The 27,215-nt window shown below is 53.2% G+C and overlaps 1 protein-coding gene and 1 long non-coding RNA gene across 6 annotated transcripts; one reads left to right on the top strand and one right to left on the bottom strand.

Annotated features, from left to right (window-relative positions):
• Nucleotides 1-27,215, top strand: LOC119512411 (anthrax toxin receptor-like). Of its 3 annotated transcripts, XM_037807051.1 has the most exons (17): nucleotides 1-99; nucleotides 816-887; nucleotides 2,182-2,263; nucleotides 2,367-2,400; nucleotides 3,457-3,536; nucleotides 3,614-3,682; nucleotides 4,024-4,104; nucleotides 4,226-4,286; nucleotides 9,780-9,878; nucleotides 13,806-13,875; nucleotides 14,185-14,263; nucleotides 15,741-16,013; nucleotides 16,642-16,674; nucleotides 17,656-17,694; nucleotides 18,942-19,025; nucleotides 20,451-20,528; nucleotides 26,930-27,215. In XM_037807051.1, exons 1-17 carry the CDS (start codon nucleotides 53-55, stop codon nucleotides 27,107-27,109), a joined length of 1,461 nt encoding a protein of 486 aa, XP_037662979.1. In that variant the 5' UTR covers nucleotides 1-52; the 3' UTR covers nucleotides 27,110-27,215. The 3 variants fall into 3 exon arrangements, with proteins under 3 accessions (XP_037662979.1, XP_037662980.1, XP_037662981.1); XM_037807052.1 differs by lacking the exon at nucleotides 16,642-16,674; XM_037807053.1 differs by lacking the exon at nucleotides 9,780-9,878.
• LOC119512412 lies at nucleotides 6,123-26,986 on the bottom strand. 3 transcript variants are annotated; one of them, XR_005212374.1, is made up of 4 exons: nucleotides 26,582-26,986; nucleotides 11,714-11,833; nucleotides 10,643-11,444; nucleotides 6,123-10,371 (listed from the first exon to the last, which is right to left on the bottom strand). It is a non-coding gene; the product is annotated as an uncharacterized LOC119512412 (long non-coding RNA). The 3 variants fall into 3 exon arrangements; XR_005212372.1 differs by having other exon boundaries at nucleotides 6,123-11,444; XR_005212373.1 differs by lacking the exon at nucleotides 26,582-26,986 and adding an exon at nucleotides 13,707-14,207 and having other exon boundaries at nucleotides 6,123-11,444.

Here is a 27,215-nt window from a genome sequence, read left to right on the forward strand (position 1 = left end):
CCCTGACCCATCTTTTCTTCTCTGCAGATCGGGCAGTGTGAACAACCACTGGATGGATTTCTATGTCTTTTTTGAAGATCTAGTGAATAAGTTTAAGAAGTATGTCCTCTCCTTTTGACAGCCTTCTCTCTGCTGTGGGATGCCTGTCCTCTGACAGGCAGAGTGCACATCCCTTACTGACTCTGGGGGCCTGCAAGACACTCAAGAGGGAGTCCCAAGCCCAGGGCTCTGGATAGGAATGGAGGACAGATCCCACTGGACTGTCCACTGTCATCGCTGAGGGGTGGTGCATCCTGGGGGAGGGGTGGAGTTTGTTAAAGAGCTTGTTCAAGACTGGAGTGGGCAAGGAAAGGGAGGGATGTCCCTGACCTGCTCCCTAAAAGGGGGAATAATTAGTTTGGGATGTAGGCAAGAGGAGGGGAAGATGGGGGGGAGGAGAGGAGGGATGAAGCTACAAATAATATCACGGTGGAAGGAAAACATGCTGGGGCCCTCAGGGACAGAGAGCAGGTCTGGATGTCACTGTAAGTGTGTGTGTGTGTGTGTGTGTGTGTGTGTGTAGGGGTGTGTACATGTGTCTTACGGGGTGTTGGGAGTCTACATATGGAGAGGTTTTCATCCTGGTACCCTCTTCTGCATAAAAGCCCTCGAAATCCTGCACTAAATTAACAACATTAGCTGGTCTGGGAATGGTCATGAAATGGAAGAGACAGGGTGTGGAGCAGGTAATTGGCCTGTGTCCCTGGCCTGGCTGCTTTGCTGGTGTTATTTCCAGCTGTGTGAATGGCTTCTCACGAGTTGGTGCTTCTCCCCAGCCCAAAGCTGCGGATGTCCTTCATCTTGTATTCCACTGAAGGCACCACCTTCATGCCTCTCACCTCAGACAGGTAAGTGCCATCGTAGGCACCCCACAGGGGCTGAGGAAATGGGGTTCCTGGAGCACCTGATCCCCTGAAGGGTTCAGGGCACTCAGGGACACAAGAGCCTGGCACCCAATGCAGAGTGGGAGGCCCAAAAGAGAGGTGAGGACACTTCGGCCTGCAGGAGGAGCCCGGGTTTGGGATGCAGGGAGCGCTTCAGCACCTTGGAGAGAAGCCAGGGCTGCAGGGGAAGCAGGAGGCAGCCCCAAGGGGAGGAGGGGGTGCGGTGGAGCCAGGGGGCAGAAGGCCAGAGTGCAGAGGAGCTGGAAAGGCCCTTCTGGTGCTGTCAGGAGAATGAGAACCAGGAAGAGGGACACTGGGGATGCCAGTGTCTTCAAGATGAGGGAGACTAGCTCCGGGAAGCAGGAGCCTGCAGACCTGCCTGCAGGGCAGCCCCAGGGAGGAGCTGCTCAGCCTAGAGCTCTGAGGGTGCTGCAGGCAGAGGTTGGCAGGGCTGGGGGTGAGGAGGTGAGGAGGCTGGTGCTGGGTAGGGTGGGGCCTGGTTTCTCCTCCAGGGGCCTGGGACAAGGCCCCCTCACCTCCTCAGCTGGGCTGGGGCCCCTGAGCTCTCCCCCCACTGCAGTCAACCCTCTGCCCCTGGCCTGGGGCCAGCCTGGCTGGGCCGGCTCCACCACATCATGTCAGATTAGCCTGACCCCAGCCCCTGTCCCCAGGTCCAGCCCTGCCTGCCCTGACCTGCACATCTGCTCTGACAGCAGTTGAGAGGTTTGCACTGGCAGCCCAGGGGACTCACTGCTCCCAGCATTTGGCCTTTTCCTCTGAGGAGCACAGGAACCCCAGGGCCCTGGCACTCTGATTCAGCATGTCTGCTCCTTCCCCTAGCACTGACTTGAGGGGAAAGCAGCCAGTGGGACTGAGTCCACCTCAGGGGTCTGTGGCAGTGAGAGGGGGGGCCCGGATAAGCAGGAGGTTCTTTTCTAAACTCAGCCCTCCCCATGGGCCCTGACTCACCACTCCAAAGCTGTGGAACATTCCCCAATCTGACCGGGGATATCTGAGGCAGGGCCCCGGGTGGGGCCTGTGGGGGCTGGGGGCTGAGGGGCAGGGATGAGCTCCCCCAAGCCAGGCTGGGCCCATGGGGACAGCAGAGCAAGGCCCCACTGTGCTGACCAGCCCAGGGTCGGGAAGCCAGAGCAGTGTGCCCCAGGTCAGTCACCCCCATATCCTTGATTGCCCATTCAGAGCAATTTTGTTAACCAACACCCCCATGTCAACACCCTTTTCTCTGTTTTTTTTTCAGGAAAAAAATTGAGCAAAGTTTTGTGGAACTCAAAAAGATCTTACCTGGAGGACCTAGCTACCTGCAGGAGGGACTTAAGCGGGTACAGACTACTAGAGCTCATAGAATTCTTCCAGATTATAATAATGTTCTTGGCGTATTCCTTGGCTCATCTAATCCCTCTTCTCCTTTTCATTTTGTTGCAGGCAAATGAGCAGATTGAGGAGCAGATCCAGGGAGGTAAGTGGCTCCCGGACCTCGGCGTCCCAGGTGCAGAGGGCAAAGCCAGGTTTGGGGGCCGGTAAAGTCCGGGTTCCAGTCCCACCACAGCCACGTTCTAGCTCTGAGCTGGAGAAAGTTCCTTAACCTCCTGGAGCTACAGATTCCTCATCTGTGCAGTGAGGACAAGGAAGTGCCGCCTCTCGTGACGTATGAGGACCAAACGAGGTCTGGCCTGTGGGTTGTGGTCTCATAAGCAGGAGGTGCTTCCGTGCGAGGCCGTGTCCCTTGGGTGCCCTGCAATTGCACAGCATGAAAAAGCAAAGGAGGCAGCCACGGAGACCCTGAGCAGACTTAGGTTTTGGTTTGCAGAAAAGCATTCTGGGTGCTCACCTTTTCCTGACCACACCCTCCCCCGAGTTGCCCTTCTAGCTTTTGGCTCCTTTCCCCATCACCCTGTGACTGCGTCTCCGACCGAGTGAACAGCTGTCCTCAGACCAGGGCCGACCTGCCTAAGCTTAGGCTTCTGAGCTCTGTAAGGGGTGATGTGCCTGTTTTTGGAGAGGCCTTGAGCTGGCATGTGGTCCTCTGTCAAGGGCCTTGGCCAGGGGTCCTGGGCCCCAGGACACTGGCAGGAATCCCCCAGGCACTGCCCAGCCTTGGGGTTCTGTTGCCCTGAGCCCTGCAGCACACAGTCCACGGGAGAGTCTGGCTGCTGCTCTGGTGCCTTATAAAAACTCAGTTTCCCATCCTGACATAGGTTGTACCATCTGGTGATGGGGAGGGTATGGGCAGCAGGTCAGAGGGGCCCACAATGGGCTCAGTCTCCTTGTCTGCAAAGTGGGCCCTGGGCTGAGGCCCTTCTCACTCCAGGGCTCTGCTGCAAAGCCAGCAGGAGCTGGACAGCTGGTGGTTGTGTCTCCCAGGGAGCTGCCCACACCTGGCCCACCCAGACATGGTGTTGGGGGTGCTGGGCCGTGTCCTGCCATGGGCATCCCCATGCTCCTGGCAGCCTGTGGCTACTTGGTGCCCCCCTGGTACCCTTCCTGATGCAGACACTCCTTGCTTGTCCTGCAGGTAAGATGGTTTCCAGCATGATAATTGCCTTTACACATGGAACCTTAGAGCCAGGACCATACGAGGAAACCAAGTATGAAGTGAGTACAATCTATGGTTACATGCATTTTACTGCGTCTATTTTGGTGCATTATACTTAATGCCTTCTTTCTATTAGGCACAAAGGGCTCGGTTCATGGGGGCAACTGTTTATGGCGTGGGTGTCAAAGACTACGACCAATCACAGGTAAGCGAGCCACCCTTGAGCCCGGCTGGGGGAAAGTATCAGAGGCTGCTTTCCCAGAGTGCCCCGGGATGATACTGCAACCCACCCAGTTATTTAGGGCCACTCATGTCCACTGCAGAAGGTGGTAACCACGGGCTTGGTCAAATGTGCCCTCTCAGATGAGGGTGGAGGAGTTTGCCACTCCTTGAGTGGGTTCTGCTGCAGACGGGAGGATCTAGTCCTCGAGTGTAACACTCCCTGGGCTCCTGACATGGTGGCCACAGACGGTCTCCTGTGTGTGGACCCAGCTGCCCCCCTCAATCCCCTGGCTCTGGGTCCAAACCACCTCCTCTCCCTTGTAGCTGGAAGGCTTTGCAGACACAAAGGACCACGCGCTTGGAGTGACTGGAGGATTCAGTGCCCTGCAAGGCATCACTGACCGGGTGAGTGGGTGCTGGATTTGAGGAGGGGGATGGGTGTGAGAAGCTGCAAGTGAGGAGGGGCTTCTCATATGCCTCCTGCCAATCACACCCCCTGCCCCTCCCACCCCACTCTACATTCCAGCTTGCAGAAAAGAGCTGCATTTCTCTTACATCTTTGGAGCCTTCCACTGCTTGTGTAGGAGGTAAGAGCTGAGGAGTCACAGCCATAGTCAGAGGTGTGTGTATGTGTGCATGTGTGTGTAAATGTGAATGGGTGAAAGTGTATGCATGCACGTATGTGTGCACATATATGTGCCTTTCTAGGTGTTTATGTGTGTACATATAATGTGTTGATGTGTGTCAATGTGTTGTGTGGATGTATATGCATGTGTGCATACTTACGTGCATGTGCTTATGTTTTTATTTTGTTGCATATGTATGTGTGAGTGTGTATATCTGTGTATGGGTACATGTGTATGTGTGCATGCGCATATGTGTGGATACACCTAGGTGTGTGTGCATGTATGTGTGCCTATGTGTGTGTTGTTTGTAGGTGTGCATTCATGTGAGTGTGCATGCATCATCATGTGTTTGTGTGTGTGAGTGTTGTTTGCATGTGTGTGGTGTGTGAATGTGTGTGGTGTGTGAGTGTACATGTAGGTGTTCATTTCTATGTGGACTCTGAGGGTGTTTGTGTGATGTGTGTGTAAGTACTTTATTTCCTCTCAAAATAAAATGTTTAATTAAAAATAATTAGAAAGGAAAAGTGTACTGAGAAAACCCTGACGAGACACTAGCACGTGGAATCCAGGAACATGTAAGGACAGAGCATCAAGAACAATTAGCAATCACCCCAGCCATGCAAAACTGAGTGGGCATTTGAAAACTCAATGCAAGTCTCAACATCAGAAAAGTGGGGAAAACACAACATAATCATCTCAGTGGATGAAGAAAAGAATTGGACACAGCCCCACATCCAGCATGATGCCTCTTCTCAGCCTATGGGAAAGGAGGCCCTCCCTAGCCGACAAAGGTCACCCAGAAAACAGCCGGCAGCTCCCATCACCCTCAAGGTGAAATCCCGAGCGCCTTCCCGAGACCGGGAACTGTTTGGATGTCCGAGCCCAGGGCCGCGAGAGGGGACCTCCTAGTGCAGGGCCTTTGTCCCGAGTCTGTGTGTGGGGGATGCACCTTCCCACCACCGTGCTCTGTAAACTGGAAGCTGCTGGAGAGAAAGGGCAGCAGGCTTCTCCCCTGGTAGCAGCACGTGCAGCAAGGGGCAGCGTTGGGGCTCAGATGCAGGCGGCAGGGGCTCTGCTGCAGGGCTGGGGGCTCCCACAGAGCCTCGCACCTCTTGGGCTCTGCTCCTAATGGGGTGCAGCCTGGAGCACAGGCCCTGCTCTGGGGGCACTGGTTTTGCTTTCAAACAGGGACCCAAATGCCCACTGTCAGGGCTGGGGTTGAGGGCTTGAGATGGTAGATTTTGGGGTGCCTGGCCTCGTCTCTTGGAGTTGATTGATTAATGAATGGGAGCTGGTGCTCATATTTCTCTCAGGGCTCTGATTTGTGCCCCCAATCCCAAGATTGCAGGGCTGAGTTTGGAACCCGGTTTGTGGGGCGTAAGGTGATCTGAGGAGAGCCTCCAGCTGAGCCAGCTGTTGGTGACAGCTGTCTGATTCCTCATGTGTTCTGCCCCTGTAGCTTGCAGTGTGAGGAATGGAGGAGGTATGTGGGGGCTTCAGTGCCCAGGGGTGCAAGTGGGAGGAAGGGACATCCTGCAGTAGGGAAAGTGGAGGGGATCAGCGGCATCCTGCTCTGGGAGATTTTGTGTAGACAGGGGTCCTGCTTTGGGAGGTTTGTAGGTGGGTTGGGTGAACAGGTCCTGCATTGGGAGACACTTTTGGGGGTCTGGGGGCTGGGGGGATGTCCTGTATCAGAAGACTTGAGGTGGTTCAGGGGGTCCTGGATTTTGCTCTTGCCCAATTTTCTTTATCACATGTCTATCCACCTCTCTCTTATCACCCCATCCTAGCTTGTGATGCCTTACTCCATGGGTGACAGACAACGTGCTCCTTCTCCCTAATCCCGTGGGTCTGCTGCCCTCCACTAGGGACCATGTCTGCTCTCAGCTCTCTCCGTGAGCTGCACACACCCTAAGAGGACCAAATGGTGCATTTGATGGAGGCAACCCCTGTGTAACCCCAAACACAGTCTAGACACAGAGCATCACCTGCCTCCCTGAAAAGCCCTTCAGGACCCCCCAGGCTCCCTGCCCCCACCACCTAGAGCAACATCTGTGGGATTTTGCTTCCTCTGTCTGAGCCTCCCCACAGATACCCAGAGTCTGGCTTCCTGCACCTGCCATGTGTGGGACCGACCCATGCTGTGTGTTCTGAGTGCACCCTGGAGGGGCTTTGAGGTGGGTTCTGAGCATTCTCTCTCCTGTCTGAAACCGGTTGTTTCCTGGCCTGGGCAGCCCTGTGGTCCTGACAGCCTGTGGCTAGCCAGAAGCTTCTGAATCTCACTCCTGGTGCCATTCCAAACCCAGCCACTCCTTGCTGTTGAAATCCTCTAGGGACTTTTTAATTTTTAATTTCACCCTTATTGTACACCCTTATTGTACACTTCTATCCAGTGTTTTATTTGACTCCCTTTTATAATTTCTATCCATTTACTGGAACTCTCATTTTGTTCATATATTGTTTTCCATATACCCTTCAGTTCTTCTGTCCATGTTTTGCTTCAGCCCTTCAACCATTTTTAAAAAGTGTTTGGTATGTTCAAAGTCTGGTCTTCTTCATTGATGTTTTCTGATGTTTTATATTTTAACATATTGCCTCTGGAATTTAGTCCCTGAGCTATCCCTTAAGTTTGTATAGTGCTATTAGTGTGACTTAGATTTCCTTGAATGTCAGGAGCTGATAAAAAGCCAAGAAATGCAAAATACACCTTTCACCATCTTTGCAAATAGTCTCTGCATTGGTTGGGGCTCCCCTTTAGAATTTAGCCCTCCTAACAGTGAACCTAAAGGACAGTCTAGGGCAAAAGTACAGAGCCCTCTCCAGACTTTCCTGAGCATGTGTCTTTTCCTGGGTATGTGCTTGTGGGCCTTACGAATTCCTCCATATATAGGGATCTGAATTCCCCCCTTTTTCTCTATGAAATAGTCTTTCTAGTCCTGGGAAGCTCTATTGTATTTCTTGAAGGCAGTAATCCTTCACCCCAGGCTGCTGAGATTTGATTGTTTCCTACACTGCCTGAGCTGCCTACAAGCTGCTTCTGCATGCAGGGCAAGTTCTCGCTCAGTGAAGCAGAGAGGAGTGTCCTGATTCAGACCTTCATGCTGCCACCTATCACACTGGTATATGCACACATGCAGCCCAGTATGCACATAGGGGTTACCCTGTTCTTTCCAGACTTGATACAGAGAACCTCACAGGTAGCCTATGAGCCAGAAAGGGGATGGCAGAGGGGTTAGCAAGAGTGCCAGCAGCTTTTCCTACTGTTTTTAAGTTGCCATTTCCCTGATTTGGTGCACTCCCATTTACTGCAACTGTGTAACAGTTTTCCTGAGCTTGAGGAAAATGGCTTTGCCAGTTTTTGCTAGTTGTTCATAGATCCTGTTGAAGAACAGAACCCTAGAGCATCTCATGCCGCCATCGTGGTTGGTTGGAAAGCCCTCTTAGCTTCAGTTTCCCTCTATGAAAAATTGAGATAGTGATGCCTAGTTCACAGGGTTGTTGCGAGGTTTAGGGAAGAATGTTTGTGAAAAGACCCACATGTGGGAAATGCTCATGAAGTGTAGAATGTTCTTTTGGATGAACAGGCCTTGGCCTGGCAGAGGTTTGCCCATTTTTGGTTCCTCTTGGCTTCTTGTTTGTGGCACAAAGGCTTACTTTAGCTCCCATTGCCTCACCTAAAGCCCGATTTCTCTGCATGAAAGCAGCTGAATTTTCCCTTCTCTGGCTCTATATGGTCTCATAATGCTTTGTTAAATTCCAGTTTTTCCTTTCAAAATGCTTCTTTTCAATAAATACTCATAGGATGTCTCCATGAGACGAAGGGGCATCCCTTCACAGTTTGGGCTGGGTCAGCTGGTCAAAAAGCATCCTGTGCAGGAGAAACAGGCTCAGTGTTCCCTCCAGGGCAAAGATGAGCCTGTGTCCAACTACGGGCAGAGGGGCCTTGAAGAAGGCTGAGAAGGGAAGGACCATCCAGAAGATGCTTTGTGCCTTTAGCACCTTGATGGCTAAGACCACCACTGAGGAGCAACACTCTTTCTGCCCTGGAGGCCCACATGTGGGACTTCTCCGCACAAGCCACCTGGGCAACATGGCCCTTGGAGCTCCCCCTTGCTCCCCCATGGCTCAGGAGCCTCCCAGGGCAGTGTCCCTGCCACCAAGTGCTTCCACGAGCAAAGGGAGTGGGCCAGGCCAAGCCTATGAAGACTGGCCATCCACATGGGAATCCTGGTGTGAAGGCAGGTGCTTCAGCACGGGGTCCAAGCAGGGACAGCCCATGCCCTGGACAGTGGTCAAAATGCAGGAATGCAAACCCACTGAGGCCAGATGTTCCCATTTCCAAAAAAAATCCAGAAATCTGGATTATTCGATAAAATGTCCAAGTTATTAGTTGGGCCACCGATATTTTGAAAAGACTTTAAAACCTAAAGAACTCTCTCCAGGGCAGAGGTTGCAAATTCCAGGTTGGCAGGCCAGCTTTGGCCCAATGACCAAGAATGCCTCTGTCCTTGAAGATCTGGAATTTGCAACCTCTGCTCTGGAGAGATGGGGGGCAGAGGCAGAAGGGAGGGAGGCAGGAGGATCAGAACTGTCAGGTCCTAGATCAGGCAGGGTATGGGAGGAAGCACCCCCCAGGTTCACTTCCCTGGGGCCCCTCAAGCCCTGGGGCTGGAATAAGCCAGCCTGGGTCAGGAGGCAACGCTGTGGAGTGGAATGGGGTTCCGGTAGACAGGTGTGGAGCACCAGTCAACTCACTCAGGGACCGGCTCCCCTCCCTACATCTGCTGCAGTGTTTGCCTTGGGGTGAAGCCCAGGGAGGCCCCAGCTGCCTGATCAGGAGCTTGGGAATGGTCCCCGGTGGGCCAGGAAGAGATGGGGCTGACTTCATGCCCAGTGTTCTGGAGCCTCAGTGAGACAGGACGGCCCCTTCTATGACAGATTCTCCTGAGCAGGGTCCTAGGTGCCTCCAGGCTGCCCTGGGCACCAAATGCCAGGGAGTGGGAAGAGCCCTTAAGTGTTTAGAAGTCCCACCAGCCTCCAGGCCTGGGTGCCCAGCTCAGGCATGAGACAGGGGTGCCTTGGGCCTTCCTTGTCAGCTCCTTTCTCACCTGCCAGGCCAGGCCTGGCTGAGTCCACTGCCTCACCCCATGGCTTTAGGGAACCCTGTGGGATTGCAGGGTCAGAACACAGTGGCTGAGCTTGCCCCTGGGGAGGGGCCAGGCAGGGCACGTTTCAGGGGCTCCATGAGTCAGGTGGTGGTGAGAGGACCCCCCGGGCACGAGGCCAGCCCAGCCCCCTCCCAGTGAGGATGCATGGAGGTGGTTTCCCACACAGCTGCTTCCTTCCTGCCTCCCTTGGGACATCCTTTGGGGGTGGCCTGGCCTGAATGGCAGGACCAGAGGGAACACAGCACAGAACTCTTCCTCATAAGCCTATGCCATGTTGTCCTTGCAGGAGAATATGCAGTGATGGTGCGAGGAAGCGGCCTTCAGAACACCCAGAACAAAAAATCTGTTATCTGTAGGTTTAAGTTTAGTGATGGCACCTCTTCAGGTGAGTACCTGCCTCGATGCCTCTGAGTCTCAAACGGTCCCACACAAGGCCACGTTTCTGCCGAGACAGCCAAGTCTTCCAACCCTGTTTGACCACTCACTGTGGACATGGTGGGGTTGGAGGCAGTGTGGGCAAGTGGGGTACAGACCAGGCTGGGGGGACTAGCAGCCTTTCACCTCATCTGTTAAGAGGGGAGTTTTAATCCCCAGTGCACTGGAGCATCTGGAGCAGGGCTGAGCTCTCGGCCGAGGCAGGCTGCAGGGGTTGGGCTGCCCTCCCAGGGTGTCCTCCCTGAGAGCCAGGGATGGAGGACGCAGCTCCCTTGCTGGCGGGAATCGTTGGCATCCAGGCTCTGCCCCTTGCCTGGTGGTAGCATGTCCAGGGCGGGTCTGTTTGTCCCCACTTGAGAGAAGGAGCCCCTGCCAGGCCTGGGCTCCAGCATCAGAGGCCCAGACCCGATGAAGCCTTCCCTTCTGAGCCTCTGTTTTCTTTCCTGTAAAATGGGGCCAAGAGTAATTGCACTAACAAAACAAGATCACGAATGTAGAATGCAAGGTGTGCTCAAGAGCTTAATAACTGTAAAAACTTAAAACAGAACCCAGGTGACAGGCAAGTCCCATGGAGGGCAAGGGGCCTGAGGAAGCTGACAGTCCAGGCCGGTGGTGTCTCAGAGCTGAGGTGGGGTGGGCTTCAACAGAGCCAGGGCTGGGGAACTTCCCACATCACCCTCCTCCCCCAGTGGGCCCCTCAAGACATTCATTTACTCTGATTCTATCTTTCTATCCATTGAGGTCTTCTTGGGGCCATCCGGTCGACCTGGAACCACTCCCATCCCCAGCCCTCTTCAGTGTCTCTGTTCCTCTCTGTGAGCAGAGAGAGTGGGGGGGCTCACCACTGGCCCACCACCCTGCAGCATCAGTGGCAGCCTCAGAATGCCATTCCCCTTTACCTACACCTTCCCAGGGTGCATGGGGATCCAGCACCCCCTAATCCTGGGAGCCAGAAGCAGCAGAGGACTCCCCACAGCAGCAGAGCACCCAGTGCTGGGGACGCTCCAGCTCCAAGAGTCCTCACCGCCACCTGATGGGGATTCCTGTGTGTGGATCAGGAACTGGGGCAGGGGAGGTTGAAGGGTCTGTCCAAGGCCCCCCAGCCAGGGCTGGCCGAGCTGGATGTGGCCCCAGGTGATGTGGACACAGAGGCGGCTCCTGCTCCTGTGACGAGAGGCCCCAGAGCCGCCGGAGGCCCCTGACCACCCCAGGAATGTGTCTGGATCTGTCCCAGAGGCTGGCAATCCCTGTGCCCACCCCGGGGTCACTGCTGTCCCTTGCAGGCAGTCCTGGCACATGGCCACAGCACACAGGCAGGGCCTGGGCTGTCTGCAGCTGCATCCAAGGCACATCACCAGGAGCTCCGATGCACCAGGGAGGATTCGTCTAGTTTCTGATCTCACTTTCCTCTTGTTAACGCATCTGGGAAAACACTTCAAAAAACTCAGACTATAGAAGAAAAATGTAAAAGTTCATCTCTCTGTTGCACGTTTTCTGACTTTGGCATGTGCTGTTTCTACAATGGAAAGAAGGTTTGTAAATGTGGCAACTGAAGACTTTGGTTTGATGAGCTAATCCGGGGACAGCCTCCTCCCTGGTAGCCCGGCTGGCCGGTCACTCACTCCCAGCAGCCCCCGAGCCATCAGCCAGGCAGGTGGGTGCCTGCAGAGCCCTGCTCTGCTGCTCCAGACCGCGGATGTTTGCAAGCCAACCCCACCCCCTCAGGTCCCTCTTTCAGGTTAACCCCAGCCCGCCCACCCCTTAGGGCAGAACCTGTCCTCAGACCTGGCTTTGGAGATTAGTGTCCAGCAGCGCTCAGATGATGGAGTCACGGCTGAGCTGACGGTTGAGGGGCCACGGGTGTCCCCCCCGGGAAACGACCGTGCTGCTGAGGACAGCCCTGATCTGTGGTAGAAAGGAGAAAAACAAGGACGATTATTAAAAATTCTTAATGACAAAACTGATGCAGCAGAAATAGAACAGAAAAAAGAATATAGAGCAAAATAGGACCCCAGTCCCACACCCAAAGATAACTACTGCTGACATGCACACATTTTTCTCAACTTTGACAGAAGAAAAGGAAACTAAAGTGGAAATGAAGAAACTGTCATGTCCCACAAATGTTTCCTCAGGAGAACTATTAGTTCTTTAAAGACACCCCTACAGTTAAAAGACTATAACACGTTAAGGTTTGGGGTTATAACTGGGGACTTCTGTTTAAAATGTGATCTGTGTGGCTTAAAGGTGAAACATCCAGGAAGGAACACCTGGAGGCCAGTCTCCAAATTAGCGAGCATTTCTGAGCATTTTGAAACAAGCCTCTTTTTAACCATTTTAAGAGAACCACTTTCAGATCATCTCTCCTTGCAGGAGGGTGTCGCTGAGAGCGTCTGGAGGGCTGGCCGGCCGCGGTCAGTGTGCCCTGCAGCTGGAGTGGGCAGTGCGGCTCCCATCAGCTCTCAGCTCACCCCTCATGGGGTGCAGGGCATGGGGACCTGGCCTGCCTCCTGCAGACAGACAGGTGGATGCCGTGGCTCACCTTCAGGCCCAGGGCAGAGCTGTGGACCTGGCCTCTGGGTAGTGGAGGTCCTGGCTCCTCCAGGGGCGGGGGCCTGGGCACCTACTGGCCTCTGGAATCCCAGAGGGCAGGAACCCTGAGGCCTCCGAGGCCAGTCGTCCCAGCTTCCCAGGGAAGCACGAGGCGGGAGCAGAGAACTGGGAGCTGAGTCTGTGCCACAAGGCAGCTTGGCGCTTGCCCCTTGACCCCAGCCCAGGGGTCATGAATGTGTGTGGGCTACAGACTGAGCAGGCCCCATCCGACAAGTTATTGGACTGTTCCGGGCCTCATGTGTCTCGACTCCCAAACCCCCAGAGAAACCAGAAGCAAAGGCAAAACCAAACTAACCCAAAGCCCCTTCCTGTCTCAGGCTTCCCCGTGACAGGGAAGGGCAGCTCCGACCTCTCAGTCCTCTGCTCACGCCCTGGACATCCCCCTGGCTCCTCTGCGTCCCCCCACATCCAGCCATCAGAAGTCCTGCTGCCTTTATATCCAGACCACATCCGGACTCTCTCAGGCCCTGGACAGAGTCATTGTCCTTGGAATAAAACCCACACTCCCATCCACACTCGCCGCCTCCTCTCCTGCACGAGCAGGACCAGTCAGGACCTCAGGACCTTGGCGTGTGCCACTGCCACAGCCTGGAAGTTTCCTTCCTCCTCCCTGGAGGTTCCCTCACCCATGAGGCTCAGAGCAAGCATTGCCTCCTCAGAGAGGCCCAATTTTTAATGCAAGTTTCAACAACATGCACAAGTTGTGAGAATTGTGTACTGAACCTGAAGCGCCCATCACCTCCTTTCAATAATCATCAGCCCACAGCCAGCTGGTGTGGTCGACACCCCCACTGCAGATTATTTGAAGCAAATCCCAGACATCACATCAGTTTACATGCAAATATCCTAAGTTCTCCTAATGAGAAATTGTCCCTATGAAAGGAAGGGCTGGCAACACATTCTAAGGAGCTGTCCCTTCACCTCCATTCTGTGTCTTCCCTGTTTTCATTGTTGTCACAGCAGTTTTCACTTTCTGACTTTTATTTTGCTTATGATTTGATTTGATTTGATTGTCTCCCCATCCATTCTCTAGAATGTTCCTCCCTGGGGAACAGCTTTCTGCTTGCTGGTTTCTGTTAAACACCATCCACTGCCCAGCAGCTGGGGCAAGGCCAGGGATCCCCAAATGTCTCTGAGTAGATGAAGGCTGGGAGCAGACACTGGTCACCTGTCAGTGTCAGCTCAGCTTGCCGAGGGCAGGTGGAAGGTGATGGACAAATGGACTGATGTGTGCACTGACTTTCTTCTCATGTGATTTGTCTTTTAGATGAAACAGCAATCTCTGTGGAAGAGAAAGCCATAGTTTGCCCTGGAGTTGAACTGGAGGAAGCTGGAGAGTAAGTGCCACAGTCTTGGGGACCCTCATGGGTGGGAGCCAGGTGGGTGGAGTTTGTGCCCCCATCCACGTGTGGCCACACTTGCCATCAGATGCCTGGTGGGCTCCTCGGGCCACCCATGTCCCTCTGGGCCTCCCCTGCCAGTCTGAAGGCCCTGTGCTTTGGGGAAGGAGCTCTCACCCCTCCTGTCCTCTCTTCACCAGCCCCAGATGCCTTATCAGTAAATTCAGTGCATCCAGGAGAGCTGTGGGCCAAGGCTGGGGCCCAGGGTGAGACCTGGTTGTCACCTCTGCCCTCTCTGTGCTTTAGGGAAATCTTTGTTGAAATCAGCCTGAACAAAGGCCAAACCTTCTTTGCCAATAACCTCAAATTCACCAGCCAACTCTGTGTGAGTATCTGGGTGGAGCAGCTGCTGTCTAGGGCCAGTGGGGAGCCCGGCCCTGGCTGTGGACACACCCTAGGGGGCAGGCTGGCTGCCAGGGTGAGTGGATGGGGTGGGACATGGACCCCAGGACCCAGAGTCCAGAACTATGACAGCCCCTCACCCCGCAGGGCCCCAGAGCTGACCCCTCCAGGTCAGGGTCCAGGGCCCAGGGCTCCAGGAGGGGCCCCCGCTGAACCCTGCCCCCCAGGCTGTGCAGAGCTATGAGCTGGTGCCCCTGCCATGGCCCGGCCCTCGCCCACCTCCCGGGCCTGTGTGGTCCACGCCCGCTGCCATCGTGCAGATGTGCCCGGCTCCTCCTCTCCCGGGCTCCTCAGCCATCCCCCTCTGCTCACTGTCCCTGAGCCCTGCAGGAAGTTTCTGCCCTGCACTGGACGGGAGGCTCAGCACGTCAGAGGGGAGGGACTGGGGCTCAGCTCTGGAGGAGGTGCCTGGGCAGGAAGGGGCTCTGGAGCTCATGTCCGGTGGGCGTCTCACACCCAAGCAGCCACCCTTGGGTGAGGGAATGTGAGGCTGGGGCGAGTGGGCAGAGGACAGGGGGTCTGACACCATTGCCCTGGGCCCAGGACCAGCCCTGGAGACACAAAGAGCAGCTAACAATTCCCGACCCGCACACAGACCCCCGTGCCTCCCTCGCTAGTCCCTGCTCACCTGCTCACAGACCAGCAAACTGCATCCCCAACCCTGCCCAGCAGGACCCCCAGCCTGCCCTGGACCCACACCTGTACAGAGGCAGGGGTCACCCTGGGGCTGGGGCTCCCGGGGCTCTCCCCGCAGGCAGCCTGCCTCTGGAGGGGTCTTCCCTACCCCTCACCCCTGGTGGGCAGCCCCAGGCCCCTGATGGGGAATAACCATGATGAGAAGCCTGCCCCTTCCTAAGCCCCCCACACCCTGGCTCAGCATCTGCTTCCTGTGGACCCTCCCTCAGCCTCCCAGGAGCCCTCCAGGCAGGGCCGGCCTCTTCCCCAGGGAGGGAGGGACCCTGAGGCTCAGTGGGCCCGAGGAGCATCACCCAAGGCTGCAGAGCCAGGAGGGGCTGTGGGACATGCGGAGAGGGCCTGCTGTCCATGCCAGGCCTCTCAGCCACCTCCAGCCACCTGTCCCTCACCCATCTGTGTCCCTGTACCGTTTGTGTCCTCACAACCCCCTCCACTGTCAGCCAAGGTGTACACTTGGGGTTGGGTCCTTTAGACGGTCCCTGCTGGGCTCTGGAGCAGGGTCGGAGTCAGTGTCCACGATCTGGGGCACCCGGCCCTCGCCTCCTGGACCCTGGTGGTCCCTTGTGGTGGGCAGCCTGAGGGGAAGAGGATCCAGGTGGAATGCCAGTGGGTAGGAGCCTGGAGGGGACCCAGACCCAGCCCAGCCCTCGGCCACCCCCATTCTCTGCCCGGCCAGCTGGACAGTGACCGTGGCCCTTCCACAGGGAAAGAACCAGAGTCCTGCCCCCGTCCGCAGCACCAGAAGACTCCGTAGCACCAGAGCACCCCCTACCACCAAGACCTCACCAAAGACCCCCGCAACAGACCCACTCGAGCCTTACCCTGAAACGACCATGGCGACGACTACCACCATGGCTCCCATGGTGATTGTGACCAAATTGTCCAACAAATACACCCAGATTTACTTGGTCGCCGCCATGGTCATGCTGTTGGCCGTGCTGCTGATGCTGTTCATCACCTGTTACGAGTCCAGACTGGTGAGTGCCCCTCCTCAGCCGCCCCCTACCCCGGGGGCAAGTCCTGCCAGCTGCCAGGTGGTCCCAGGAGCCCCCCGAAGCACAGGCTCTGTCCTCCCCACACTGGAGCCCAGAGGGAACCTGGGCAGCTCCCAGCCTCCTTTCCTGGCTGCCATGGGGCATCCTGAGGATGCTCTGCCCTCTGGGCCAGGCCTGTCCCGGTGCCCACAGTCTGGGGTCTGGACGGTAGGTGATGGGGACACTCAACCCTCCTGGGGGGGCGGCAAGTGGTCAGTGTGGAGCAGAGCAGGTGCACGGGGACAGAGATGAGTGCTCCTGGGGTCAGGGGTCAGAAGTCTGTGAGTGGGTCTGGGAGGAGCCTTCCCCGAGAGCTGGAGGAAGAAAGAAGAGAGCAGGGTGTGCAGGGGAGGGCACCCACAGAGGACATGCAGTCGGTCTCTGCTCAGGAGGAGCTGTGAGGAGGGAAGGCCTGGGAGGGGACTGTCCCCGAAGGGATCACAGCTTGTGAGGGCTACACGGGGTGGGTGGTCTAACCCTGGTCTGCCCCATGCTCTAATCTGTGGTCTAAACCTGGTCTGCCCTGTGCTCTAACCTGTGTTCTGCTCTATGGTCTGCCTTGTGGCTCCAGATCAGGTTCCCATCCTGCCTGCAGATGCTGAGGGTAAGTTTCTGTCTTTTTATCATCCCGTCTCCACAAGATGCTTGGGCTGACAATGACCCTGCTGGGTGCTGTGCCTCCATCAGGGACTGGGCCCCTCAGCCTGCCTGGTGTGCACCCAGCCCTCCAGGTCCCCATGACAAATAGAGAAACTGAGGCTCAGGGGCACCCTTGCTATCCACAGCACCATAGGCATCATAAGCCAAGGTTTAAACACCAAAGCCTGTGGTCTAACCTGTAGTCTAACCGTGGTCTGCCCTGTGGTTTAACCTGTGGTCTAACCCTGGTCTAACCTGTGGTCTAACCTGTGGTCTAACCTGTGCTGCCCCATACTCTAACCTGTGGTCTAACTCTGGTCTGCCCCGTGGTCTAACCTGTGGTCTAGCCCTGGTCTGCCCCATGCTCTAACCTGTGGTCTAACCCTGATCTAACCTGTGGTCTAACCCTGTGCTGCCCTGTGGTCTGACCTGTGCTCTAGCCCTGGTCTACCCCATGGTCTAACCCATGGTCTAAGCCTGGGCTGCCCCACGGTCTAATCTGTGGTCTAATGATGGTCTGCCCCATGCTCTGACCTGTGGTCTAACCCTGGTCTGCCCCATGGTCTAACCTGTGGTCTAACCCTGGTCTGCCCCATCCTCTAACCTGTGGTCTAACCCTGGTCTGCCCTATGGTCTAACCTGTGGTCTAACCCTGGTCTGCCCTGTGGTCTAACCTGTGGTCTAACCCTGGACTGCCCTGTGGTCTAACCTGTGGTCTAACCCTGGTCTGCCCCGTGGTCTAACCTGTGGTCTAACCCTGGTCTGCCCCATGGTCTAACCTGTGGTCTAACCCTGGTCTGCCCCGTGGTCTAACCTGTGGTCTAACCCTGGTCTGCCCTGTGCTCTAACCTGTGTTCTGCTCTATGGTCTGCCCTGTGGCTCCAGACCAGGTTCCCATCCTGCCCGCAGATGCTGAGGGCAAATTTCTGTCTTTTTATCATTCTAGCTCAAAAAGCCACCACCACCACCACCACCACCGCCTAAGGTAAGTCTTGGCTCCGCCATCCTCTTGTGAGCAGGTCTGTTGTGCACTGAGCCTTCCAGTAGCCTGAAGAGATGTTGGCACTCCCTGACCCAGGAGCGGCTACTTCCCTGTGCAAGGAGCCAGAAAAAAGAGGACGGTGCCAGGGGCAGGGAAAGGCTCCTGGCTCTTGCTGTGTCCTTGCCTTAATCCCTGTCCCCTGGTAGGGTGGAGGGGCCTGGCTGGGGTCAGCCTGTAGGGCCTGCAGGGCTGAGGAGGGTGAGGCAACCTTACCTAGCACAGAGATGTGAGGGGGACCCACCCAGGGGACCCAGGATCAGGGGCCCAGGTTCAGGGGACTGGGCTGTGGGACCCGGGCTCTGCTCTGAGCAGGCCGTGCTGCCCGGAGCTGCCCAGCATGGACCTTGGGAATCAGACCTTTCAAAGACCATCTGGTGGCTGCAGGGGAGTCACCTGCCCGTGCACGAACCCCTGGCAGCACCCAGGACCTGGTGTCCTCATTTACCGAGGCTGCGATGACAAGTACCACCTCCAGTTGGCTTCAACAGGAATTTAGTTTCTCTGGGTTTTGGAGACCAGAAGGCAAAATCAAGGTCTCGCCAGGCCATGCTTCCTCCTGGAGTCTGTAGCATCCTGGTGCTTGCTTGCCGCCATCCTTGGGGTTCCCTGACTGGCCTCTCTGCCCCTGCCACAGGGCTGTGTCCTTGGTCTCTTCCCATGGCTTCCGCTGACTTCTGGTTTTGGGTTTCCTCTGACTGATGGAGTCCAAATGTCCTCTCTTTATGAGGCCTCCAGTAATTTGGGCAATGGCCCACACAGGTTCTCTGTGGCCAACTTTGACTAGTAACCTCATAGTTTCTATTTACAAATGGGCTTGCCCCCAGAGGAACATGGATGGAGTCTGGAACACCTCATTTCTGGGGTGCATGATTCAGTCCCCAGCACAGGGCACAGCCTCAAGGCAAAGCCCCTGCCACCAGGGGGGCCTCAGGAGGAGAAAGGGGAGAGGGGAGAGGGGAGATTTGCTGGCATTTGGGGGATGAGCCACACATGCAAGGCCAGAGGGGTTGGCTTGTTTGCCCCAGAGGGTGCTCACTGTGGCCTGGGGGCTACTTGATGGGAATCCCGGGCCCCTCACACCTCGTGCAGTTTTTCTTTCATTCATTCACAAATGTTTGCTGAGTGGCTGCACCAGGTCACCCCAGCTCCATCAACCAGGAGCAGACAGATGACTGTGCTTCTCTTCCCAGGAGAAAGTGTGCGGGCCGCAGTGTCCCATCATGATTTTCCCTTGCTGTGGATGCTCCAGAAATAGCTGCTCAAGGCACACGGAGGTAGGAGGGTGCCCCTCACTCCTGGCTGGGGCAGGGGAGAGGGTGATGGCTCAGGGTGCACAGGCCTGGCCGGAAGGCTGTGCTAGGGGCAGGCGAGTATCCTGGGTGCCTGACTCTATCCCTGGGGGCTGGGGGCCGGGGGTGGACCAAAGCAGGAGGGTTGAGCCCCCAGGTGCTGCGAGGGTGCCCAGGGCCTGGCTCCCCCCACCCCCACCTGGTCTCTGGGTGCTGGCAGCAGGCCCACAGGTGCTGTAGTCCTCAGCTCTGCGGTGGCTCAGGTTTCAAACTCAGGCCAGTGGGTGGAGGGAAAACAGACGAATCACAAAGAGGGCTGACCGGGTCAGAGAAATAAAGAGAAGTCCTGAGCAGCCATTGCCAACATCCGTACTACTCTCCAGAAGTGTCCTGGCTGCCCGACCCTGACCGTGGCCCTTTAAGGCAGAGTGAGGCCCAGAGCCGGCTGCTGGCCTCATGGCCGGTGACACGGGGACCAGGGCTGCCTGGAGGGGGGCCCAGGGGGAGAAGCCCCAAACCCCAGTGACCTGAGCTGGGGTGTGTGACCTGGGAACCCACGTCCAAGCCTTTCACCACCAGGGACCCCCGTCCCCAGGACGTGCTACCCACCCCCTCCCCGGGTCAGGAGAGCTCAGCCAGGCTGAAGGGAATGGGGCGGTGTGGCTGGAGAGGGCCCTGGTGGCTGGTGTGGAGGGGGCAAGACCCGAGTCTCTGCCTGGCCCGGCCTCCCCCTGTCCGGCTCCTGCGTCTGCTCTGTGGCCCACCCAGTGCTCCCTCCTGGGCTGCTCGCTCCCCTGGGGCCCCGGAAGGCCCCAGAACAGCCAGCCCTGCCCCTGTCCTGACCCGGTGACCTGCTCCAGCCTGCAGGGCACAGGCACCCCCTGCCCTGGCCGGGTCAGGCCCCCCAAGGTGCTGTGTCCTCCCCTGGCCCAGGCTCCTTTCTGGACTGTTCTCTCTCTTTCTCCACCCCCAGGGTCAGGAACCTGCCCCAGAGCCGGGCATGGACCTCTCACCTCTTCCCACCTGCCCCTCTCCTTGGTCAGCCCCTCCCCTGTTCAGGCCTCCCTCCCCCTCCTTGAGCTCCTGCCCAGACCCCCATGCCCCTCTCATGTTCCCCCTCAGGAACCCCTCATCCTTCCTCATGTAGCTCCTCCAATTTCTGAACTTGTCCTCTAAAAGGAGCCCCTGAATTCTCCCCTCTCCCCAACAAAAATAGTTTTGTTCCAGATTCTAAGACTGTGACCTACAGTGACCCCCTCCCCCTGCCCCTGCTTCCCGCAAACACCCTGGCTGCCAGGCTCCTGCCCCCAGGACTTGGTGCGTGTTCTTGGGGCCCAGCCAGGGGTCCCTGATGCTTTCCGGACATTCCATCCATGCCTGCAGCTTCCTCACGCCACGTCTTCTTTGCAGGGCGAGCAGGACCGCCTGTGGTTTCTTATTAATCAAGATTGTGAACCAGTGCAAACGATGAAGCCCTCGTCCGAGATGGTGAGCAGGCGTGGGAGGCTCCCTGCGGGTGGAACAGCCCCTGCCAGTGCCTTTCACTCATGACAGTCGCCCATGGGTGGGTCAGGAAGCTGTGCCCAGCCCCTGCCAGGACAGAGGGTCCAGCCCTGGGGAATGGGCTTGGGTGCATCCAGGCAGGGTCTGACGTGGCCACCAGCTTGCTCTTTGTTGCAGTCTCTGGGGAATGGAGGCCATCGGCTCTAGTGGTCCTGGCTCCTGTCCCTTCCCCGTGCACGTCTAGCCCTGTGGGCCTGCTGGCTTTATGCCATCTGAGAGATGGGCCCTGGTGGGACACTCGGGGCACAGGAGTGGGAGGCAGTTTATCCCACCCCTAGTGTTTTCTGGCCAACCCTAACTGGTTTTTACCAGGTTGTAAAGAAACTTCCTCTATCCTTGCTTTGAAATCATGCATGAACTACATTGCTGAGGCTCTAAAAACTTATGTAACTTCCCTGACATTTTACAGCCAGGAAGCAATCAGTTCAGCTGTCCACTGGCCTGGGGCTGGAACCTAACTTCTGGGCCCACCTGCCTACTTGTTCACAAAGCGGTCACTGTTCTGTACCTCCCTGATGTGGACACTGAGGTTCTGACGTTTAGTGGTGGGCTCTGCATTACAGGTGATGGAGAGAGGTGGCAGAACTTTAAAATTGATCCCAGGCTTGTCCTGCTGCAGAGCCCATGTTTGTACTCACTGCCAGGATGATCATTGGAAATTTCTGTAAAGTGCTTCTTTCTATAGTGTAATGTGTACGTGCCAAACATTTGTGGATTTTAGTCTATATTCCAATTTTTTCAAGTGTCCAAATAATGTTCTTTTAGACATCTTCTCCCCCATTATTAAGTCCAGTCCAGGATCATGTATTGCATTTAATTGCCATTGTCTTTTTAGCCTCTCCTTCTCTTTTTTAATTGCAGTAACATATATACAACCTAAAATTCCCCTTCTCAACCCTTCCAAAGCAAACCGTTCAGTGGCATGAATCACATCCACGATGTTGTGCTACCCTCATCACCATCATTTGCTAAAGTGTTTTCATCATGCCAAACAGAAACCCTACACCCATTATACTTTAATTCCCCATTCCCTCTTCTCTCACCCCTTTAAATATGTACTCTCATTTGTGTCACTATGATTTTGCATGTTTTAATTCATATAAGTGGGATCACACAGTATCTATCCTTTGGTTTCTGGCTTATTTCACTCAATGTCTGTCTTCAAGGTTCATCCATGTTGTCACATGTGTCAGAACCTCATGCCTTTTTAAGGGTGAATAATAATCCATTGTATGTATGTACCACATTTTGTTTGTTCATTCATCTGTTGATGAACACTTGGGTTGTTCCCATCTTTTGGTTATGGTAAATAATGGTGCACTGAATGCTGGTGTACCAATGTCTGTTTGATTCCCTGCTTTCAGTTCTTTGGAGTTTATACCTAGAAGTGGGATTGCCAGGTCGTATGATAGTTCCATGTTTATCTTTTTGAAGAACCACCAAACTGCTTTCCACAACATCTGCACCATGTTACATTCTCACCAATTATGTACGAGAGTTCCTGTTTCTTCACTTCCTTGCCAGAACTTGTAACTTTCTGTTTTCTTTTTAATTAAAGCCATTCTAATGAGTGTAAGGTATGGTGTCTCATTCTGGTTTTGATTTGCATTTCCCTAATGGTTGGCAATATTGAACATCTTTTCATGTGCTTATTGGTCAATTGTATATCTTCTTTTGAGAAATGTACATTCAAGTTCTTTGCCCATTTTTTAATAGGGTGGTTTGTCTTTTTGTTGTTAAGTTGTAGGATTTATTTATATATTCTGGATATCAAGCCCTTACCAGTTAGCTATATGGTTTCCAAATGTTTACTTCAATTTTGTAGATTGTCTTTTCACTTTCTCAATAATATCCTTTGATGCACAAATGTTTTAAATGTTGAAGAAATCCATTTAATCTAATTTTTCTTTTCTTGCTGCTGCTCATGCTTTTGGTATGATGTCTGTGAATGCATTGCCTAAGATACTGTCTATTCTATAGTAAGATCCATATGCAATTGGGAATAATGTGTATTATGCTGTTTGGGGGAGAAGTATTCTCTATTTGTCAAGTCTAGTTGGTTTAGAGTATTATTATTCAAGTCACCCATTCTCTTCAGTCTAGAGATTCTAATCATTATTGGAAGTGGTATATGAAAGTCTTCTACTATTAATGAAGAACTGTCTGCTTTTCCCTTCAAATCTATCCATATTTGCTTCACATATTTGGCAGCTCTGCTGCTGGGTGCACAGATGAATACTTCTTGATGAATTGACCCTTTTGTCAATATGTACTGTATTTCCTTTGATCCTGGTAACAGTTTTTTACTTTGTCTGTTTTATCAGATATTAGTACAGTATATTGGTACATTAGTATAGTTTATTAGTATAACCACACTGGATCTCTAATCCTACTTGTGTCTGAATTTAAAGAGAATCTCTTATTAACCACATATAATTGGGCCATGCGCTTTTATCCACTCTTCCAATTTCTACCTTTTATGTAGAGAGTTTAAACCCATTTACATTTAAAGTAACTACTGATATTTCAGGATCTTCTTCTACCATTTTGTTATTTGGATTTTGTAATTCTTATTCCTTTTTTGTTCCTCAATTCTTCCATCACTGCCTACTTTTGTATTTATTTGACCTTTCACCTTGAACCAGTTAGAATTCTTTCTCATTTTCTTCCATGTATATTCTTCTGATATATATTGTAGTTATCTTGGGTCTTAAATTTAACATTCTAAATCTTTAACAATCCTGTTTAGTTTAATACCAGCTTAATTTTAACAGCATGTACAAACTGTTCTTTAGCCCTCTGTCCCACTCCCACCCTTTATTTTATGTTGTCACAAATTATATCTTTATACATTGTGTCCCAAACCATAGGTTTATCATTGCTTTTATGTATTTGCATTTTGGATCCTGTAAGAAGTAAAAATTGGAAGTATAAACAAAAAACACAAAAGCACTGATGTTTATAATTAACTATGTAGTTAGCTTTGTGAGAGATCTTTATTTTATACAGTTCTGATCTAATGTTGAGTGACCTTTTGCTTTCAATCTGAAGAACTCCCTTTAGTACTTCTTGCAGTGTAAGTCTAAAAGTGACAAACTGCCTCTGCTTTTGTTTATCTTGGAATTTCTTAATCCTTCCCTCATTTTTGAAAGACAGTCAAAACTATGTCATCCTGCTGCCTTCTTGCCTCCATGGTTTTTGATGAGAAATTGGCACTTAATCTTATTTGAGTCTCCCTTGTACATGATTTGTTGTTTCTCTCTTGCCATTTTCAGAATTCTCTTTTTATCTTTGGCATTCAACACTTTTATAATATGTGCAGTTGTGGATCACTTTGAGTTTATCCTGTTTGTAGTTCATTGTAATTCTTGGATGTGTATATGCATGTCTTTCCTTAAATTTGGGTAGTCTTCATGCATTACTTCTTCAAATATTCTCTCTGCCCCTTTCTCTCTGTCTTCTTCTGGGAATCCCATTATGCATACAGTGGTGCACTTGATGTCCCACAAGTCTCTTAGTCTCTCAGTTCCCTTTTCTTCATTCTTTTCCTTTCTGTCCCTCAGCCTAAATAATTTCAATCATATTATCTTCAAATTCACAGATTCTTTCTTCTTCTAGATCCAATCTGCTTTTGAGCCCATCAAAGGAATTTTTCATTTCCATTATTGTGGTCTTCAGTCCCAGTAATCCTGTTTGGTTCCTTTTTATAATTTCTCTTTATTGAAATTCTCATTTTCTTCATATATCATTTTCATGATATCCTTTAGTTCTTTATCCTTGTTTTCCATTAGCTCCTTGGGCATGTTTAGGATCACTTTATGGAAATCTTTGGTGCCCAAAATCAAGTCTTATTTGTTAATGGTTTCTGATGTTTTATCTTGTGTCTATGAATGAGCCATCAATTCCTGTTTCTTTGTCTAGCTTGTAATCTTCAGTTGTGCACTGGGTATTTTAATAGTTTAATGCATTAAATCTGAAATTAAATCCCTAGACTTTCTGTTCCTTAAGTTTGTATCCAACTAGTTTATGGCAGAGATTTCCTTGAATTCAAGGAGCTAACAAAAACAAACAAGCAAAAAATCCTTTCCAGGTATACACAAATTGGCTCGGTTGGTTGGTTGGTGTGGTCATTCAGAGTTCAGCCCTCCTAAAAATAGACTTGAAAAACAGACCAAGGCAAGATCACAGGATCCACTCCAGTTTTTATGAGTATGAATCTTGTCCTGCACATGCACTTTCGTCCTTAGGAATTCCCCCATTTACACAGATCCAAATCCTATTTCTCTCTAGGAAATAGTCCTTCCTTCCAGTTGTGACACTGCATCATATGTCTTAAAGCTGTTTATCCTTTTCCAAAGATGGCAGTGGTTCTTAGACTGATTTAGCTGTCTGTGAGCTCTTTCTGCAAGCAGGTAAAGTCCTTGGATGGTGAGCCAGAAAGGAGTGTCCTGCTTCAGTCCTTCAGGATGCCATGAAACAGATTGGCACAGACACACATGAACACTATTACGTACACTGAACTGAAAAATTAGGGGTACAGGAAGGCCAGCAACAGTGCCATGAGGATTTCCTCCTGTTTTTAGTGTCCTTTTCCTTGATTCAGTGCTTATGCAATCACTGCAACCCTTAAACATTTTCCAGAGTTCTAAGGAAGATGGTTCTGCCAGTTTTTGCTTGTCATTTGAAGATTAGTTGGGGGAAATGGAACCTGAAGCATCTCACTCCACCATCTTACTGATGTCACTCCTAGATCCACAATGAATCTTAAGTGGCTACATACTTGGAAATCTAAAACCAGCATTTTCTTCAGTGGTTTGGGGGGTCTGTAATTTTATCGTGGGTTTTCTGCCTGACCATCCTGGGCAAGTGTGTCACTTTCCTATGGCTGCTTTGACAAATTACACAAACTCAGTGGTTTAATGGCTTTTCTTTGCTGATCAAGGGGTTGGCAGGGCAGCCCTCCCTCTGGAGGCTATAGGGGAGAAGCTGGTTGCTTGCCTTTTCTAGCTTCCAAAGCTTCTTTCCATGTCTTCCATGGACCCTTCCTCCTTTTACAAAGCTGGCACTGTAGCATCTTCAGGTCTCTCTCTGCTTCCAGCATCTTACTGCTTTTCTCGTGTAGTCAAACCTCATTCTGCCTTCCTCTTACAAGGGCCTTGCAATGACATTTAGGGCCCATCTGGAACGTCCAGGATTCTCCCCCCATCTCAAGGTCCTGCATTTCCCCACACCTGCAGAGTCCCTTTTGCCACAAGGTACATTTAGGGTTCACACAATGAGGACCTAGTCATCCTTGGGGGCCAATATTCAGCCACCAAAATGGGAACTTCCCCAAGAGCAGGGACAGCCTTGGTTTTCAGACTTTGCTCAGTGTTTGGCACCTGACAGGCTCAAAGTTCACAAACAGGAAAGACTGAAGGTTTGTGTGGGCAAGCAAGATGGTGGCCCCTGGTGCGGGACTAAGGATGGTGGACAAGGATCACACTGGGGGCCTTTTCTTGGCCACTACTGCTGAGGCCTGCCTACCTTGGGGACTAGGAGTGGGTTTTGTTTAAAAGCAATTTCTGTGGTCTTTGAGAAACTGCTTGCTGGAAGTGAGCTGGGGTCTGGGGGAGGCTGGGTGGTCTCTCTTCTCCCAGGTGTGCTGCATGAAGGAGTGGGGAGACTCTTCCTCCAGGCACTCTCCCTGGCACTTTTGGGGGTCTTTGGTGAAGGTTGGGGTCCTTTGCAAGCCCAATGTGGGGAGGGGCAGAGATGACAGTAAAATCAGACCAGTGGATGCCACAGATGGACAGATACTGCTGTCTGTCCTGGAGGGTCTCGATCATCTTCCTCACAAAACAGTGGGGCAGGTCCCTCTGCCTTTAGGGTCCACTGGGGCTCCTGCCTCTGGGGCCCACCCATCAGCCTCCTGCAGTCCCCACCCTGGCCCAGGGAGCCTCTGAGCCCATCTGGGTCACCCTTCAGTAGGCACTCACTGAGGGTCTTCAGGTGCTGAGGCCCAAGCTGGGCAATACGGGGCACTGGAGGGAAGTCAGTCTTCACCCTTGTTCTGAAGGCTCCCAGGTCATGGGGGAGCAGCAAGGTCAGAGGTCAGAACACCTAAGGCTCCCTGGAGAGGGCAGAAGGGTGGTGGTCAAATCTCATCCCCAAGTGAGGATCGAGGCTGGAGGCCAGCACCCCAGGGAGGGGACAAACATCAACAAAATCCCTGTCTATGGTCCAGGTGGGTCCCGAGCCAACCCCCCAGACCAAGGGAACCACAGCCTGTGCTCCCAGATGGAATGTCTTCTCCATGACCTTCTGTCTCTTCTTCCACCCCACAGGGGAGGTGCCTCTCCACTCCAGCAGAGATCCCAGGCATGCCGATGGTCTGTCCTTCCCCATCTGCCCACAGTGTTGCCGCTCTCTGCCCTCCTACTCCCAGCCCTCCAGGATGCTGCCACTCATCCCTCCCAGCTCCCTGGCACTCCCTGCTTGCCCTACCCCCAAAGCCCAAAAGCTGAAGTGCCAAGCAGTTAAGATGGTTAAGCTTGCTGAGCTGGACCCACAGTTTACAGTCAATGGTGCTGGCATTTATGCTGATTATTAAAAGAGTTCATTAGCTGGTGA

Source organism: Choloepus didactylus, chromosome 17 (genome assembly GCF_015220235.1).
Source record: "Choloepus didactylus isolate mChoDid1 chromosome 17, mChoDid1.pri, whole genome shotgun sequence".
Lineage (NCBI taxonomy): Eukaryota > Metazoa > Chordata > Mammalia > Pilosa > Megalonychidae > Choloepus > Choloepus didactylus.

Excerpts from the sequence above, each read along its gene's own strand:
- LOC119512411 (XM_037807051.1), top strand. The coding sequence starts at position 53 with ATGGATTTCTATGTCTTTTTTGAAGATCTAGTGAATAAGTTTAAGAA. Across the intron at positions 888-2,181 it reads ATGCCTCTCACCTCAGACAG|GAAAAAAATTGAGCAAAGTT; the intron begins GTAAGTGCCATC and ends TTTTTTTTTCAG. Across the intron at positions 17,695-18,941 it reads CACCACCACCACCGCCTAAG|GAGAAAGTGTGCGGGCCGCA; the intron begins GTAAGTCTTGGC and ends TTCTCTTCCCAG.